At 38.6% G+C, this 15,791-nt stretch overlaps 1 protein-coding gene across 5 annotated transcripts in view; it reads left to right on the top strand.

Annotated features, from left to right (window-relative positions):
• LOC126291665 (zinc finger protein 22-like) overlaps positions 1-15,791 on the top strand; it is a 108,410-nt gene that overhangs the window by 74,202 nt on the left and 18,417 nt on the right. For all 5 annotated transcript variants that reach the window (XM_049985244.1, XM_049985248.1, XM_049985247.1 and 2 more), the window contains exons 5-6: positions 2,225-2,326; positions 11,918-11,967. In XM_049985244.1, the coding sequence (XP_049841201.1) occupies positions 2,225-2,326; positions 11,918-11,967 (152 nt within the window). The remainder of the gene's footprint in view (positions 1-2,224; positions 2,327-11,917; positions 11,968-15,791) is intronic.

Here is a 15,791-nt window from a genome sequence, read left to right as displayed (position 1 = left end):
GCGACTGGTCCTCTGCTAACACATCCTCAATTTTCTTTTCCAATCTTCTGTGTATTATTGTTATGATTGGCTGATAGAAGAAGCAATCAAAACAGGTGCCAAGTTGATAAGTGCAATATTTGGTAACTTTTGTTTTGTACTTGTGTACTACAAAAATATAGTGTAATTGATTCACCACATTAAATATGTCTCCATGGTATGACTTTTTGTAGCAAGTTGTCAGGACATCATTGGAGAAAACTGTTTCTGGTATGTTGAAAGTAGGATATTTACGTATGATGTCCAGTCTACGGCATCAGTCCTTACACCAGAAATCATTGGCCATTTTAAGGCTGTATGGAAAGCTCTGCCTTGAGAGAAAAAAGGTCAAAATTAAAATTCAATATTAAATAATTGTCAGTTACAACTGTTAATAAGTAACTGCTCTCAGATATTTGCCTTTTTTGGTCAGGCTTTGAGAAAATGCCAGAGTTGCGGTGTCGTAGTGGCTTGGCTGTATACCTAGTATGTGCAAGTGCGTACACCGTCTTGTGTGGTGTTCTAAATATTCAAGATTTCCTTGAGTAATTTGGTTGCTGTTTGCAGTAGCAGACCAGACTTGCTACTCGGTTCTGGTCTGCTATGTTAATTGTTGTTCTTAACCTTGCAGTTATGCGTGGAGCTGTAAGAGAGCCTGTTCTCCCAAATGACGTCACCAAATCAACAAATACTTGGACGTCAGTTTAACTTACTTAATCTTTAACATCATAAACATCATTTCACATTGACATCTGGCAGAGAAACAAATTGCAGTTGCCAGACCTGACAATGTTCTCTATGTGACAGATCATTATCGAAAGTCCAAATCAATACCATTTGATATATCTGCACAGAAAAGAAACTAGTCACACATTGTTATCTGTGGTGCTATTCTGTGGGCCGAGCTTATCTCTGGTGCGGAACTAGCATTGAATAAGTGGTCTCACATCACAGCAGATAGTGATGTTTTAACACCTGTACCACTCGCCAGATATACGGCAGCCATGGATTACTCTGTTTCTGCACAGAATCTCCCACATTTTCCACAGAGTGGGTTGCCTGATCTTTGTGCTTAACTTACACATTACAAAATCTTCTGAGATATTTTGTTGTTAAGTTAAACATTGAGTGTGACATACTATTATCCATAAAATAGCCTGTTACATGACATCACTACATTTCATAGAAACTATTAGTTTCATATTATGTTGTTAAAATTAACCAATCTTGTGTTGTCATGAACACAAAATTTTCATGTCAGTATTTAAATATTCTTGAGTGAATAACTGTTGTTTTTTGAAAACTTTGTTTGTAGGTTTCCTTTTCTTTCATTTTCCATCATTGTTCAACATTAACCGTACAACATTTGGTGAGAAGATCCTTTATTCACTTTGCTCTTTCCATTAACAAATTCTACCACAGTTAAAAGTTCCTTGGTGGGAATACTATGTTTCTAAACCATTGATAAGATGGGCAGCCTTCCCATGTGCTCACTAGCACTGTTTAGCGTTGCACTGTTTGATGGATAGGATGTGGAGTTGATGTTCTATCTGGCGAGAAGACAGCACCGTTTTCTGTGACGTGACATTCCATTCGCGTCCATGTGAATCATTCTTAAATCAACTCTAGTTGTTGATTTGTAATGCATTTCAACAGAAAAGTGACACAGTGGCTTTGCGCAAATGCATCGACTAGCTTAGCACGCCTCCCTCCTCAATCCAAAATCCCATTCATTAGTCCCGCTGTACCATAATTTTTCCCCCCAATTCAGTTCAGTGCCCCATCATTAGTTATTCAATCTATCCAGCTAATCTTCGACATTCTTCTGTAGCACCACATTTCAAAAGCTTCTATTCAACTCTTATCTGAACTCTTGATCATCTGTCTTTCATTTCTGTACAATGTGAAAACTCCAGACAAATACCTTCAGAAAAGACTTACTAACACACAAATTTATATTCAGTGTCAACAAATTCCTCTTGGTCAGAAATGTTTTTCTTACTATAGCCAATCGTAATTTTTTATCCACCTTGTTTCAGCCATCATCAGTTATTTTGCTGCCCAATAGCAAAACTCATGTACTGCTTTTGGTGTCTTACTTCCTGATCTAATTTGTGCAACATTACCTGATTTAATTCGACTGCAGTGCATTACCTTTGTTTTACTTCTCTTTTCTTTATGAAGCATTTTTTTCAAACCATTCCAGGAATATTCACCTTCTGAAGATTTTCTTGGGCCCAACACATTCAATATTGAGAAGATGAGGGATGATGAAGATGAGGGGGCAGTGAACGAGGATGCCTTTAAGGTGAGTTGTGTTTTTGGTAAAATGACATTGTGTCTCTGATTGGAGGAAGCCAGTTACAATGCCTGATGTGTGAACTATCAAGTAATTTTAGTAGGACTATATGAGTAGTTATTAAATTACCTGAAGCGATGGTTTCAGCTGAACAATAAAAGCTAGGGGTTATTACATTAGACATAAATATTTATGGTTATGTTAGATGTAAATGGTCACCAATATGTGAGACGTAAATAGTCTGATGTTTACTGGGTAAAGCTGGATTATTAATTCCATTACAAAGGGTGTTCAAAGAGTTTTGCACAGTCGCCTCTTTTTGCAGGAGGAGAATGAAATTTTTTGTGAACATACTTGGGACATCTAGCTATAAGTTGGTATAAAAGTATAAACTGTGAAGTAAATGTCAGGGTGCGACAACTGTCGGTGATGGAGTTCCTCGTCAAGACCGGCGATGACTCTGCCACATTGATTCACAGGAAATTGCTCTCTGTTTATAGGGAGGACACAGTGGATCGCAGCAGTATCCAGTGGTAGTTGTAAAGGTTTAAAGAAGGTGATTTCTCTCTACTGGACAATCAAGGATGCAGTAGACCATCAATGGCAGTGAGTGATGTGAATGAGGAGACCATTGATCAAATCATCCAAAATGACAGATGTGTGACGACATGACAGCTTGCTGAAATGACTCATTTGTATCAGTCATACCACACTACCCAATGACAGTCACTAGGGTACAGAAAATCTGTGCACGTTGGGTGCCTAAATTATTGACAAGAGAAATGAAAACAATGAGGAAGAATGTGTGGGAGGGTCTCGTAAAGACCTTTATTGAAGAGTGGAAACAGTGTTTTGACGGTGTCATTACCCAGGATGAAACATGGTTGTTTTTGTCTGAACCTAAGAGCAAAACCCAGTCCATGGAGTGGCGTCATCTGGGTTCCTCTCGGAAGAAGAAACCAAGACTTTCATGAACAGCAGGTCAAAATGTGATAGTCTCCTTCTTCTGGGATCAGTGTGGTACCTTTTTCATTGACTTTTTTGAAACTGGCTCCACAATTAACCGAGACCATTACTGTTTGTTGCTGGACAAGCTGCAACATGCCATGAAGACCCACAGACCACAGCTTCAGGGCCAGATCATCAGACTACACCATGACAATGCCAAACCCCATATAGCCCATATGACACAGTAGAAAATCAGGAAAATGGATTGAAAAATCCCTACAGTCTGGACTTGGCTCCATCTGATTTTTACATCTTTGGTCGTCTGAAGGCCCACCTGCATGGTAAAACATTTGATAGTGAGAAAGACCTTATTTCCTGTGTCAAGTAATCGTGTAAAAGTCAGTCCTCAGAATTATACCCAAGTGCATTTACCTCATGGAAAGAACACTGGGCCAGATGCATCCCAGCTGATGGAGGCTACATTGCAAAGGCTCAGTGTATAGTTAAATATTCCAAGTATGTTCATAAAAAATTTCATTCTCCTCCTGCAAAAAATTAACTTTTTGAATGCCCTTCGTATGTTTAAAACTACCATAATGCCATTTATTTGTTAATGTTGAATCCTGCCTAGTCGTCGAATATGGTGTGTCTAGGAAACCTGCTTTCTCAAACCACTAGACAGTTCAAGCAAATCATAATAATGAGTTTTATTATGAAAAGTAAATGACAGTACTTAACTTTGAGAATTAATTAGACTTGTCGCAAACAAAGTGTGACATCTGAAATAAACAAGCGTCTTCAGTATAACAATTGTAATACAAGCAAAGTAATGAGTGTTGACACTCCTCTTCAGGTTGGTAATCTTGATGCTTCTCTTCGCCTGGGCAGTGATCAGTTGGGCGCAGCGCTTGTCCTCTTCACATATAGGCCGCTGCTGTCGCGTTGTCGTCTTGGAGACGGATTGGTCGATGTACAATTGGCTGACATCTTCTTCACAGCCCTCTCTGCTCTCTCATTCCCGACTGGCATGCCAGCGTTTGACTTTATGCCGTAAAAGTTAAGATAACAGGTTTTAGTCAACATATGATACTGTAAGAAGCAAATTTGTTCAAATGAAAGTAAAAGGCATACATTTTAATTTTTACTAATGTACAAAACAACTTTTAGTCTAACAGATGCAGTAGATTAGTAAGGGTGAACTAAGACAGTGGTGAAAAAGAGAACAGAAATTAAATTTTAAACACTCATTTTTCAAAAATTAACAAATCAAGCAAATGCTTGAAATTCCTGTCTCCAATCTCACTACAAAATTTTCATTGTTGAAGAACTGTTTGGCTTACCCTCTTGAAAAACTGCAGTACTACACACACCCAAACACATTCACTTAGTGGGCTAATTTCCATCCAGTTGTAGCTCCTTAATGGTGCATTTCTGACTTATGGTTATCTGGAAAATTTTGCTCAGTTCAGTGTTCAGTGTTCCTTACAATGAAGTCCATATTGACAAAGATGAACCACGACAGAAGTCTACATCTACATCTACATTTATACTCCGCAAGCCACCCAACGGTGTGTGGCGGAGGGCGCTTTATGTGCCACTGTCAATTACAACCCATTCCTGTTCCAGTCGCGTATGGTTCGCGGGTAGATCGACTGTCTGAAAGCCTCCATGCTCACTCGAATCTCTCTAATTTTACCTTCGTGATCTCTTTGGGAGGTATAAGTAGGGGGAAGCAATATATTCAATACCTCATCCAGAACGCACCCTCTCGAACCTGGACAGCAAGCTACACTGCGATGCAGAGCGCCTCTCTTGCCGAGTCTGCCACTTGAGTTTGCTAAACATCTCCGTAACGCTATCACAGTTACCAAATAACCCTGTGACAAAATGCGCTGCTTTTCTTTGGACCTTCTCTATCTCCTCCGTCAACCCGATCTGGTACGGATCCCACACTGATGAGCAATACTCATCGAACGAGTGTTTTGTAAACCACCTCCTTTGTTGATGGACTACATTTTCTAAGGACTCTCCCAATGAATCTCAACCTGGTACCCACCTTACCAGCAATTAATTTTATATGATCATTCTACTTCAAATCGTTCCGTACGCATACTCCCAGATATTTTACAGAAGTAACTGCTACCAGTGTTTGTTCTGCTATCTTATAATCATACAATAAAGGATCCTTCTTTCTATGTATTCACAATAGATTACATTTGTCTATGTTAAGGGTCAGTTGCTACTCCCTGCACCAAGTGCCTATCCCCTGCAGCAATGGATACTTTTCATATACATTACCCTCCATAAGTTTGGAAGTGTCACTTCATTATGGACAATGGAAGGGAAATACTTTATAAATTTGCATTGTTCTCTAAATGTTTGTTAAGCTCAAACAATACATAGATAAATGTAACTATTAAATTTTTGAGCCCTCAAAATAGCCACCATTTTATTTAATCACTGCTTTTCATACTCTTGGCATATGATAGGTCAATTTTGCCAGCACTTCAGTTGGAATTAGTCTCCATTCTTGCTGCATAACTTCCCATTCATGATTCCCTGTTTTCAGATCCTCCATTCGAATTCACCCCTTGGTAGCTCAATTGGGGTACTACTAGGGGGACTGGGGTGGCCATTCCGTGTTTTTCAAAATTTTCTGAACCTACAGAGACTTCAGTAGTTCTGACACAAGCGAGTTACATGTTTCGGACTGCTGTCTTGTTGCAAGACCCTTCCCCGTCAGACACAAACCAGACGTCTTGGCATGTCGCTGGAAAGTGACATGATAATCATTTTTGTTCATTTTTCCATCTACTTCCACCAAACCTCCAACTTCATTCCCTCCAAAAGATTCCCATGCCATCAAAGTATCCTCTCCATGCTTCACAGTTGGAATTACACACTGAGGATTCAAGCTTCATGGGGTAAACGGCATACAAGTTGATGGCATTTACTTACAAATATTTTGAACTTGGATTCGTCAGTAAATAAGACTGTTTCTTAATCCCCTGCTGTCCAGTGTTGGTGTGTCAGTCCACTGAAGTCGTTTTTTCTTCTTGTTAAAAGGGTGCAACAATGGTTTCCTTGTTGCTACATAACCCTGGAGTTTGTTTTATGCCAGGCACTGCCCCACTGTTGACTCACTCACTGGTGTATCCCTAGATGTGTTTGGTACAGCAGTCAGCTCTCAGACAGTTTTAAATCTATTAAGTTTTCTGGTCACAACCAAAAGCTTTCCTAGCATCTGATATTTTCATGAGTGCCCCTGAGCGAGGTTTATCAAACATGGTCTTGGTGCTCTCGCTGATAGTAATCTGACTTTTATCAGACACTATGGCCTTCTTGGTGCAGAGTGTTTTGTCCCATGAATCACTAGGGATCTGACACTTTGCAGCTGTTTTCAATTTCTTTTACTGTTTGACCTACTTTTTTTTTGCTGTGTATCTCACCTTTATACAAACAGAACTACAACTGAACAAAACTTTAAACAATGTATCTCTACACAGCTGTTCTTTCAGCTGGTGCCACCTGGCATGCTTAGTGGTACTGATTGGTCAGGTAAAGCCAGTTTATGTAAAACTGAGCAGTACCAGTATGTACCAGTGTGTATGTAAATGTACACTAATTCTCTGTACAATACCGTAAGTATCATTATTAATTGTTATTTGAGCATACTGTTGTGTATTCTAACCTATAACTCACATAAATCATTTGCATCTTGCTCCATTTTGATATGCGGCATGGTGTTTCCAAACTTATGGAGGGTAGTGTAGACAGACTTAATTGCTTAACTTTGTACAATCAATTTCCAAAGGAATGTCATGAGCATGTGCAGCTGTCTGAATGATGACATATTACTTCATGCAGATAAAATACAAGTCTCTCCGTCACCTTACATTTAACAGTAACTAACGAGAAGATGTGGAAGCATAACGAAATGTGTGTGGGTGTGGCTATGCTGGTGTTTGCTTATTTGTCAGTGTGACTTGCAGAAATTGTCATTTCTTGTGATTGCTCTGTCAGATAATAACTTCACTTTGGCTCCTTACTTTATGGTGGACAACACGTCTCCATTGTTCAAGGTGAACTGAACCAGGACTGCCTCCAACCATTGAAAACTCAGCACTTTTGAAATTTTTGTAGGAAAAAGAAATGAAGCAATATGGAAAAAAATGCAGCCACTGAACTATGAACATTATTAAAACAGTGTTTACATATGTAATTACATTGGCAGAATAAGGGTTTTAACTCAAGTCTAGTAACAGTTAATTCATGAAATTATGGTGGATTGTCATTTATTTGCTGGCCGGAGTGGCCGAGCCATTCTAGTCGCTCTGGAGCTGCGCGGCTAATACGGTCGCAGGTTTGAATCCTGAGTCGGGCATGGATGTGTGTGATGTCCTTATGTTAGTTAGGTTTAAGTAGTTCTAAGTTCAAGGGGACTGATGTCCTCAGATGTTAAGTCCCAGAGTACTCAGAGCCATTTGTCATTTATTTGGTAAAGCTGCAATGTTACCACAGCAATACCATGCCACTGTCTGAAGAGCAGGATGTCAGTTGATGGCACCTCAGGTTTTTGTTCCACATTGTGCATGGTGCCCTCGAATACAGCATAGCCATTGTGTGTCTCATCAGTGGTACAGTCTCGGCATTGTCATCACCATCATCATCATCATCATCATCATCATCATCATCATTCGCAGATGTGTGGGATGGTAACCATGTCAATCGTAGAAGAGGCTGTAACTTCCAACTGTTCATCTGAATTAAACCACTCAATTATTTCTTTATTTTCTGCCTCATCACAGCTAGACAACCTTCTGATTAAATTACACAAAGGGTGATCGTCCTCATCATCAAAATCTTCAGCTTCTGTGCTATGGCTACTGTCCCGGAGAATGTTTTTTCCACAACAGAAACTGTATCTGATTTTCTTGCTCCAAGATTCACTCTTTCATTAAAGATCTTACAATGCTCTCACTGTTTTCGGAATGTGAGATCGATTTTAGCAGTTGTTGACAATACTTTTTCTTCAGGCATCCCAGTATGCACCAATACACTGGCTGAATTAAACTGATAATGGTTGATGGGAGAAGTAAGGTGCAGATCCCATCACACTGCAGTTCTTCCACACTTGGATGTGAGGAAGCATTATCCATTGTCAAAATAGCTTTGCTTTGCAATCCCTTTTCTTTCAAAAACTTTTTGCTTGAATGTTCTTGTCTTGGCAGACTTCCCAATTACAATCAGTTTTAGTTTGTGGTTTCCAGTTGCATTTAAAACTGCCGTAACTATAAGCCTCACGTTTTTGTGATGTGGAGCACTTTTTTCTTCATGCGAAGCAAGTGTTTTTACTGACAACATTCTGAAATTTAAAACAGCTTTGTCACAGTTGTAAGTTTGTTTATTATAGAAATTTTCTTCAGTTATGATTTTTTTTAACTTTCCAATAAATTCCCAAATGGCCTCAGAATTGCAAGAGAATTTTTCTTTGCATAATTTGATTTAACACACTCCATAAGGGGGCCTTCAATTTCTGGCCCAGCCTTGTTGGAGAGAGAGTTGTTTTTGGAAACAAACTGCAGGAGGTAGATGGCAAATTCGCCATTAATGTGCACTGATTCGACAATTGGAAGAAGAGGTAGGGAATGCATCAGCTAGGTGTATGCAGTGAAAAGCTCTCTGGTGACTCTGAGGATGTTTGGAAATTTATTGTCATGTTTAAAGAAAACCTTATGGCAGCTTCTAATGCAATGGAGATCACAAACTAAAACTGGTTGTGATTGAGAAAACTGCCATGTCAGCTCTTTTAGTTATCTACACACATCAAAATAGTGCCTAGATGATTTTAAGATTTGGTTTTGAACTCATTTGTACCAGAGACCAGAGTGCAAAGAGTTTTTAAAAGAAAAGAAATTTCCATGCAAAGCTATTTTGACAATGGATAATGCATTCGCACATCCAAGTGTAGAAGAACTGCAGTATGAAGGGATTCACACCACGTTCCTTCCATCAAACGTTACCAATTTGATTCAGCCAAAGGAGCAGCACATTTTGGAATGCCTGAAGGAAAAGTATCATCTGTGACTCCTACAATCAGACCTGCATTCAGAAGATAATGAAAGCATTGTGGTAGCTTTAAAGAAAGTGACTGTGAAGGACCTTTTGCACTGTGTTAGTGAGTCTTTGAGCAAGGTAGTCAAATTCAGTTTTTTAAGACACGGAGAAAAATTGTGCAGGAAAGTAGACCTAAAACAGAAACACTAAATTTTGATGAAGCAGATTATCAGCCATTGTGTGATTTAATGAAGAAGGTTGCCTTGTTGTGACTAAGCAGATAATGTGGAATAACTGAATTGTTAAATTCTGACAAACAATTGGAAGTTAACACCCCAATGCAGTGTGAGACTGATGATGCCGAGATTGTACTGATGTGTCTATGCTGCACTTTAGGCCACCATATGCTGCTTGAAGTAGCAGCCTGAGCTGAGCAACCGACAATCTGCTTTTCACATAGTGGCATGACCCTGTTGTGCAGATACGTTGCGGTTTCACCAAATAAAAGACACTCCACGATAATTTCATGAAGTAAATTGTTAAGAGACTTCAGTTAAAACCTTTATTCTGCCAATGTAAATCCCTTGTAAACACATTTTAATAAAGTTCATATTTTGATCCCATTTCCACATAAATTTAAATAGTCTGAGTTTACAATAGTTTGAGGTGGTTCCGGTCCTGGTCACCTTGAACTATTGACTCTACTGTAGTATCTTATATTACTAGAGTTTTTTTTAAAGAATTCTTCTATACTTTTAAGTTGTTCCTTTTCAGAGTACCTCTTTTGTGCCCTAGTAATTTTATCTGCTCGCTTCTTCTGAAACATAAATTTTTCAATTACTGATTATTTTCTTACTGTACCAGCTGATCTAATCTTTTGTTTTTGTCTAAATACTTCTTTGCATTTATTATTCCACTGTCTTTTCTTTGTTTTCTTGTTCTCTGGAGCTATTTCAGATGCTCTATGGTGAATTGTTTATGTGAAATTGTTGACATTAATATTCACACCGTTCAGCATCCTTTGAAAATCACATTTCTTTTCTACAAAGTTTCCTTATTAATTATCTTAGTCATACTGATTTGTTTCATGATTTCGTGTTTTGGGATAACTCTCTTGTGATGTGAAGCAACATCCACTCCTCCCTTGACTCTTAATGTTCTTGATCTCTTGAGAATTATATGTATCCGTTTTGTAACTGGATAGTTTCCACCAATTTTTTGGATGATTTTTTCCTTGCCTGGTTGGGCATTGAAGTCCCACATCATGATTATTATTTTTGACAACCTGTTTTCTATATTTTCCCAGAAGTTTTTTACTTTGTCTCAAGTTTTCTTGTTGTCTTCAGCTGTTGATGCATGGCCATTGAATACTTAATAATATTTATTCTTACACATAATTACTAAATCAGAGTGTCTTTCACAGAAGGATTCAAAATCAACAACATTTTAGATTATACTTTTATGAACTGTGAAGACAATTCCTAAAATTCTAAGATTTGAGTTGGAAAATCTAACTGCTGGTTTATCTTCGAAAATTGTATAGTTTTCCCTATTCATTGTTAGGGCATCAGCATATCTTCTTTCTTGGCTGGCTGCTTGCAGGATGTTGTTGCTGTTCAAAAAGTTAATCCTTTGCTTGAGTTTCCCAATGTTGCAGAGAGAGTTAATATTTATGGCTGCAAGTTCATATACCCTCTTAAATTTCAATTTCAGATCACAAAGATTTTTAGGATGTCTTAGCTGCTGCATGTGTATGGTGCATAAACTCCAGAATCTGCACATCTGCTTTCAATGACTTCAAGAGCCGTGGATTGGCCACCTTGGAGTGATATATTAGTTGTCCCATGTGAATAATTCACACACTACCCTGATTGGTCATTGATAGGCAACACAGTAATGGATAAATATGTAAATTCAATTATAAAAGTATATATCAGTGTCAGAATATCATGCAGAGGCCAGTGTAAATTAGTGCAACTCCTGCAGGAGGTAGCAAACTTCCTATCATATGATAGACCTGCTCACGTATTTTACACAAGTAAATGGTACCTACCTGTGATGATGAACATGGATGTAATTAGGTTTATCCACAGAGTGCATATCAGGTGCTTCAAGAAAGTAAACAACTTCAGCTGCCATTGTACATAATAGTAAAATTAGATTGCCAACTGATGGCACCTTCTAAATTCTTTACATCAGTGTATACAATTGAAATCGCATGATAGGCTACACTTGCATACAGAATCTAAAGAACTGCATCACTTGTTCTGCATGTTAGTTAACTGATTGTCAATAGATGACACCAACTTCACGGTAAGTTTTTTAACGAAAACAGTTACTTTCAGATATTTGTATGTTTTTTTTTTTTTTTTTTGGTGGTGAACAAAATCTTGAAAATGATGTCTCAATTATTAGTTTTGATTAAGTAATACAGGAGATATGGTGTACAAAAATCAATAAATAAAAATAAAAACTAATATCTATATTTATTGTTATTGTTTGTGTTGTTGTCATTATTATTATTATTATTATTATTATTATTATTATTATTATTATTATTATTACTACTACATATTCTCTTAATCCTTCTTTCAGGGGTTCAACCAAGAAGTGGAGTTGGCAGGTAGTGGCAGTGAACCAGGAAGGTATTGTGTAGTTTTTGTATTTCTTCTTTCTCATTTTGTGCATGGATGGTTTTGCAGCTTCTTATTGTAAGTGGTCCAGTGGAAAATGCATGTGTGTACACAGAATATTGAACACTGGTGATTGGTGCCTGTAATCTTCACACAATTGATCTGCTGAGAGACTCTCAGCCAAGTAATCTTGTTCCATCAACAGCATGTTTTCCTATAACTAATTAGCACCAGGGATGGCTGGAGGACAAAGATAAGGATGTAGAGGCTTATCTCACTAGGGGTAAGATAGATAGTGCCTACAGGAAAATTAAAGAGACCTTTGGAGAAAAAGAGAGCCACTTGTATGAATATCAAGAGCTCAGATGGAAACCCAGTTCTAAGCAAAGAAGGGAAAGCAGAAATGGGGAAGGAGTATATAGAAGGTCTATACAAGGGTGATGTACTTGAGGACCATATTATGGAAATGGAAGAGGATGTAGATGAAGATGAAATGGGAGATACGATACTGCGTGAAGAGTTTGACAGAGCACTGAAAGACCTAAGTCGAAACAAGGCCCTGGGAGTAGACAGCATTCCGTTGGAACTACTGATGGCCTTGGAAGAGCCAGTCCTGACAAAACTCTACCATCATATAATAATTCCAATCCCAAAGGAAGCAGGTGTTGACAGATGTGAAAATTACCGAACTACCAGTTTAATAAGTCACAGCTGCAAAATACTAATGTGACTTCTTTACAGACGAATGGAAAAACTGGTGAAGCCGACCTCGGGGAAGATCAGTTCGGATTCCACAGAAATATTGGAACACGTTAGGCAATACTGACCCTACGACTTATCTTAGAAGCTTGATTAAGGAAAGGCAAACTATGTTTCTAGCATTTGTAGACTTATAGAAAGCTTTCGACAGTGTTGACTGGAATACTCTCTTTCAAGTTCTAAAGATGGTAGAGGTAAAATATAGGGAGCAAAAGGCTATTTACAATTTGTACAGAAACCAGATGGCAGTTATAAGAGTCGAGGGGCATGAAAGGGTAGCAGTGGTTGGGAAGGAAGTGAGACAGGGTAGTAGCCTGTCCTTGATGTTATTCAATCTGTATATTGAGCAAGCAGTAAAGGAAACAAGAGGAAAATTTGGAGTAGATATTAAAATCCATGGAGAAGAAATAAAAATGTTGAGGTTCGCTGATGACATTTTAATTCTGTCAGAGACAGCAAAGGACTTGGAAGAGCAGTTGAACGGAATGGACAGTATCTTGAAAGGAGGATATAAGATGAACATCAACAAAAGCAAAATGAGGATATTGGAATGTAGTCGAATTAACTCGGGTGATGCTGAGGGAATTAGATTAGGAAATGAGAAACTTAAAGTAGTAAAGGAGTTTTGCTATTTGGGGAGCAAAACAACTGATGATGGTCGAAGTAGAGAGGATATAAAATGTAGACTGGCAATGGCAAGGAAAGGGTTTCTGAAGAAGAGAAATATGTTAACATCGAGTATAGATTTAAGTGTCAGGAAGTCGTTTCTGAAAGTATTTGTATGGAGTGTATCCATATATGGAAGTGAAACGTGGACGATAAATACTTTGGACAAGAAGAGAATAGAAGCTTTCGAAATGTGGTGCTACAGAAGAATGTTGAAGATTAGATGGGTAGATCACGTAACTAATGAGGAGGTATTGAATAGAATTGGGGAGAAGAGGAGTTTGTGGCACAACTTGATCAGAAGAAGGGATCGGTTGGTAGGACATGCCCTGAGGCATCAAGGGATCACAAATTTAGCATTGGAGGGCAGCGTGAAGGGTAAAAATCGTAGAGGGAGACCAAGAGTTGAATACACGAAGCAGATTCAGAAGGATGTAGGTTGCAGTAAGTACTGGGAGACGAAGAAGCTTGCACAGGATAGAGTAGCATGGAGAGCTGCATCAAACCAGTCTCAGGACTGAAGACGACAACAACAACAACAACAATTAGCACCTGGGCTGGGGACCATGCACATTTTGAAATTACTCACTTGAACCACTGGTAAAATTGATAACATTTATCAAGATTTTGAGGAGAAAGTTCTGTATACTTCAATTTTTAAGGCTGTCATCTTTTGGAGATGTGATGCTTTTGTAAGTATGGCACTTTTGTAGTATTTACCCTCTTCACCCCCCCCCCCCTCCTTGCCCCATCCCCCCTCCAAGGTGAGGAGATATTGCATGAATACTAGGTCCATCTAAATTCATTTCATGGCTACATCAAATTTACTGTGGGGCTGGGAAGGAATGGATACCTTTCCTTCTTTGACATCTTGGTATTTTAGTAAAACGTTTGTCTCTCCGAGACGTGGTATCTTCAGCAAAACAGTTAATACACATCTTTACCTGCAAGGAGAACAGTTGTGTTCACTGTACATTTGGCTCAGGGGGAACATATGATTACTGATAAGGACCAGAACTCGAACAGCTCAAAAAAGATTTTGAAGTGGGAGATCTGCTGCAAAGCTTTGTATTTAAAGCCTCTTGCCCTAAGAGGCTATAGAGGAAAGTTGCTAGTACATGGGGCATCTTTCCTCTAAAATAGATTGATCCTCTCTAAGCATTGTCAAGGCTGTTTTTCTGCCAGCATCAAAAGGTAGCCATACTCTTTTTCTCTGTGAAAGATAACTTGACTTTACAGAAGCCAAGCATTTACAAGGTTCTCTGCTAGTGTGATGTGTCATATGTGTGACATACTTTATGCACAGTTCAAGAACAGTGTATGAAACATTGATGCTATACTCGCCTGTACAGTCTGATAAATGTGCTGTGGCTGAGCACTGTATAAAGGCAAGCCATGCAATGGACTGCGAAAATGCCCTGATTTCAATACCTGTTTCATTCTTCTAAGATTCAGTTTTCAAGGGGATGATTGAAATACATTTGAAAAAAATATAAAAATATTCATAATGATGGTTTGAATTAGACAAAATGCAGAAACTAGCATTGGCAATAGTTAAGTCTCATAGACAACTGTACTGTCTGCCTGTCAGCTAGAATTGTTACAGTAGTGCAACATCATCCTTCACAGTGGGGTTGTGATAGCAAGTATCTCTGCTACTCATGTAGTATTTTTTCCACAATATTTTGCCATGTACTCGCATGCATTTAACACTCCATACCAGCGTGTAGGGTGGATGGGAATGGTTGACTGTCAGTTCTTCTGGCTCACTTTGAAAATGGACAAACAACTTGCAACCAAAGTATTAGCACCGGACAGAGTTTGGTTCCAGCTGAATGTTGGAAATTTTGTGGGTCTCTTGTGAAATTGTTCATCCTTGTCAACCAGAAAATATGTAAATGTGGGCTGCACTCTTTAGTGCATACTCATTCCTAAGTTAACTTTAATAGCTGCTGTGTTCCTACAACAATTCGTATCCCTTAGTCACCCAGCTGTTGCTTCACAATATATAAGTATGATCTACCTGATATGTGTTTTGGAATCTGTGTTGTTTCTAGGTATAGCACTTGTATTTGACAGCACTTCAGTATGATTGTAAGTATTTGGAAATGACATAATTCATGTAGCACACCACTGTCAGGTAAAGCCAAAAACTAGGAACTGGGTAAAGACTAGAAAATGCCAGCAACAACCCTAGCTTTTCTTCCAGTTATTGGCAATATGTCTTTCAAAATAGGCAGAATCCTCTGGAAATTTCAGATTAAATTGGTTTTCAGCCAACTATCTAAGATAGCAGATCCTCTGAGATCAGTGAATGATGACTTGTAATAGCACGAGGCTGGAATTTAGAAAATACTTTGCCAGTGTGGTACGGTTTACACAGGCCAGACCATGCAGGCCGGGGAACAACA

The sequence above is a fragment of the Schistocerca gregaria genome, chromosome 9 (assembly GCF_023897955.1).
Source record: "Schistocerca gregaria isolate iqSchGreg1 chromosome 9, iqSchGreg1.2, whole genome shotgun sequence".
Lineage (NCBI taxonomy): Eukaryota > Metazoa > Arthropoda > Insecta > Orthoptera > Acrididae > Schistocerca > Schistocerca gregaria.
The sequence above is the reverse complement of the archived record's forward strand: the minus strand, read 5'-3'. Positions and strand labels throughout refer to the sequence as shown.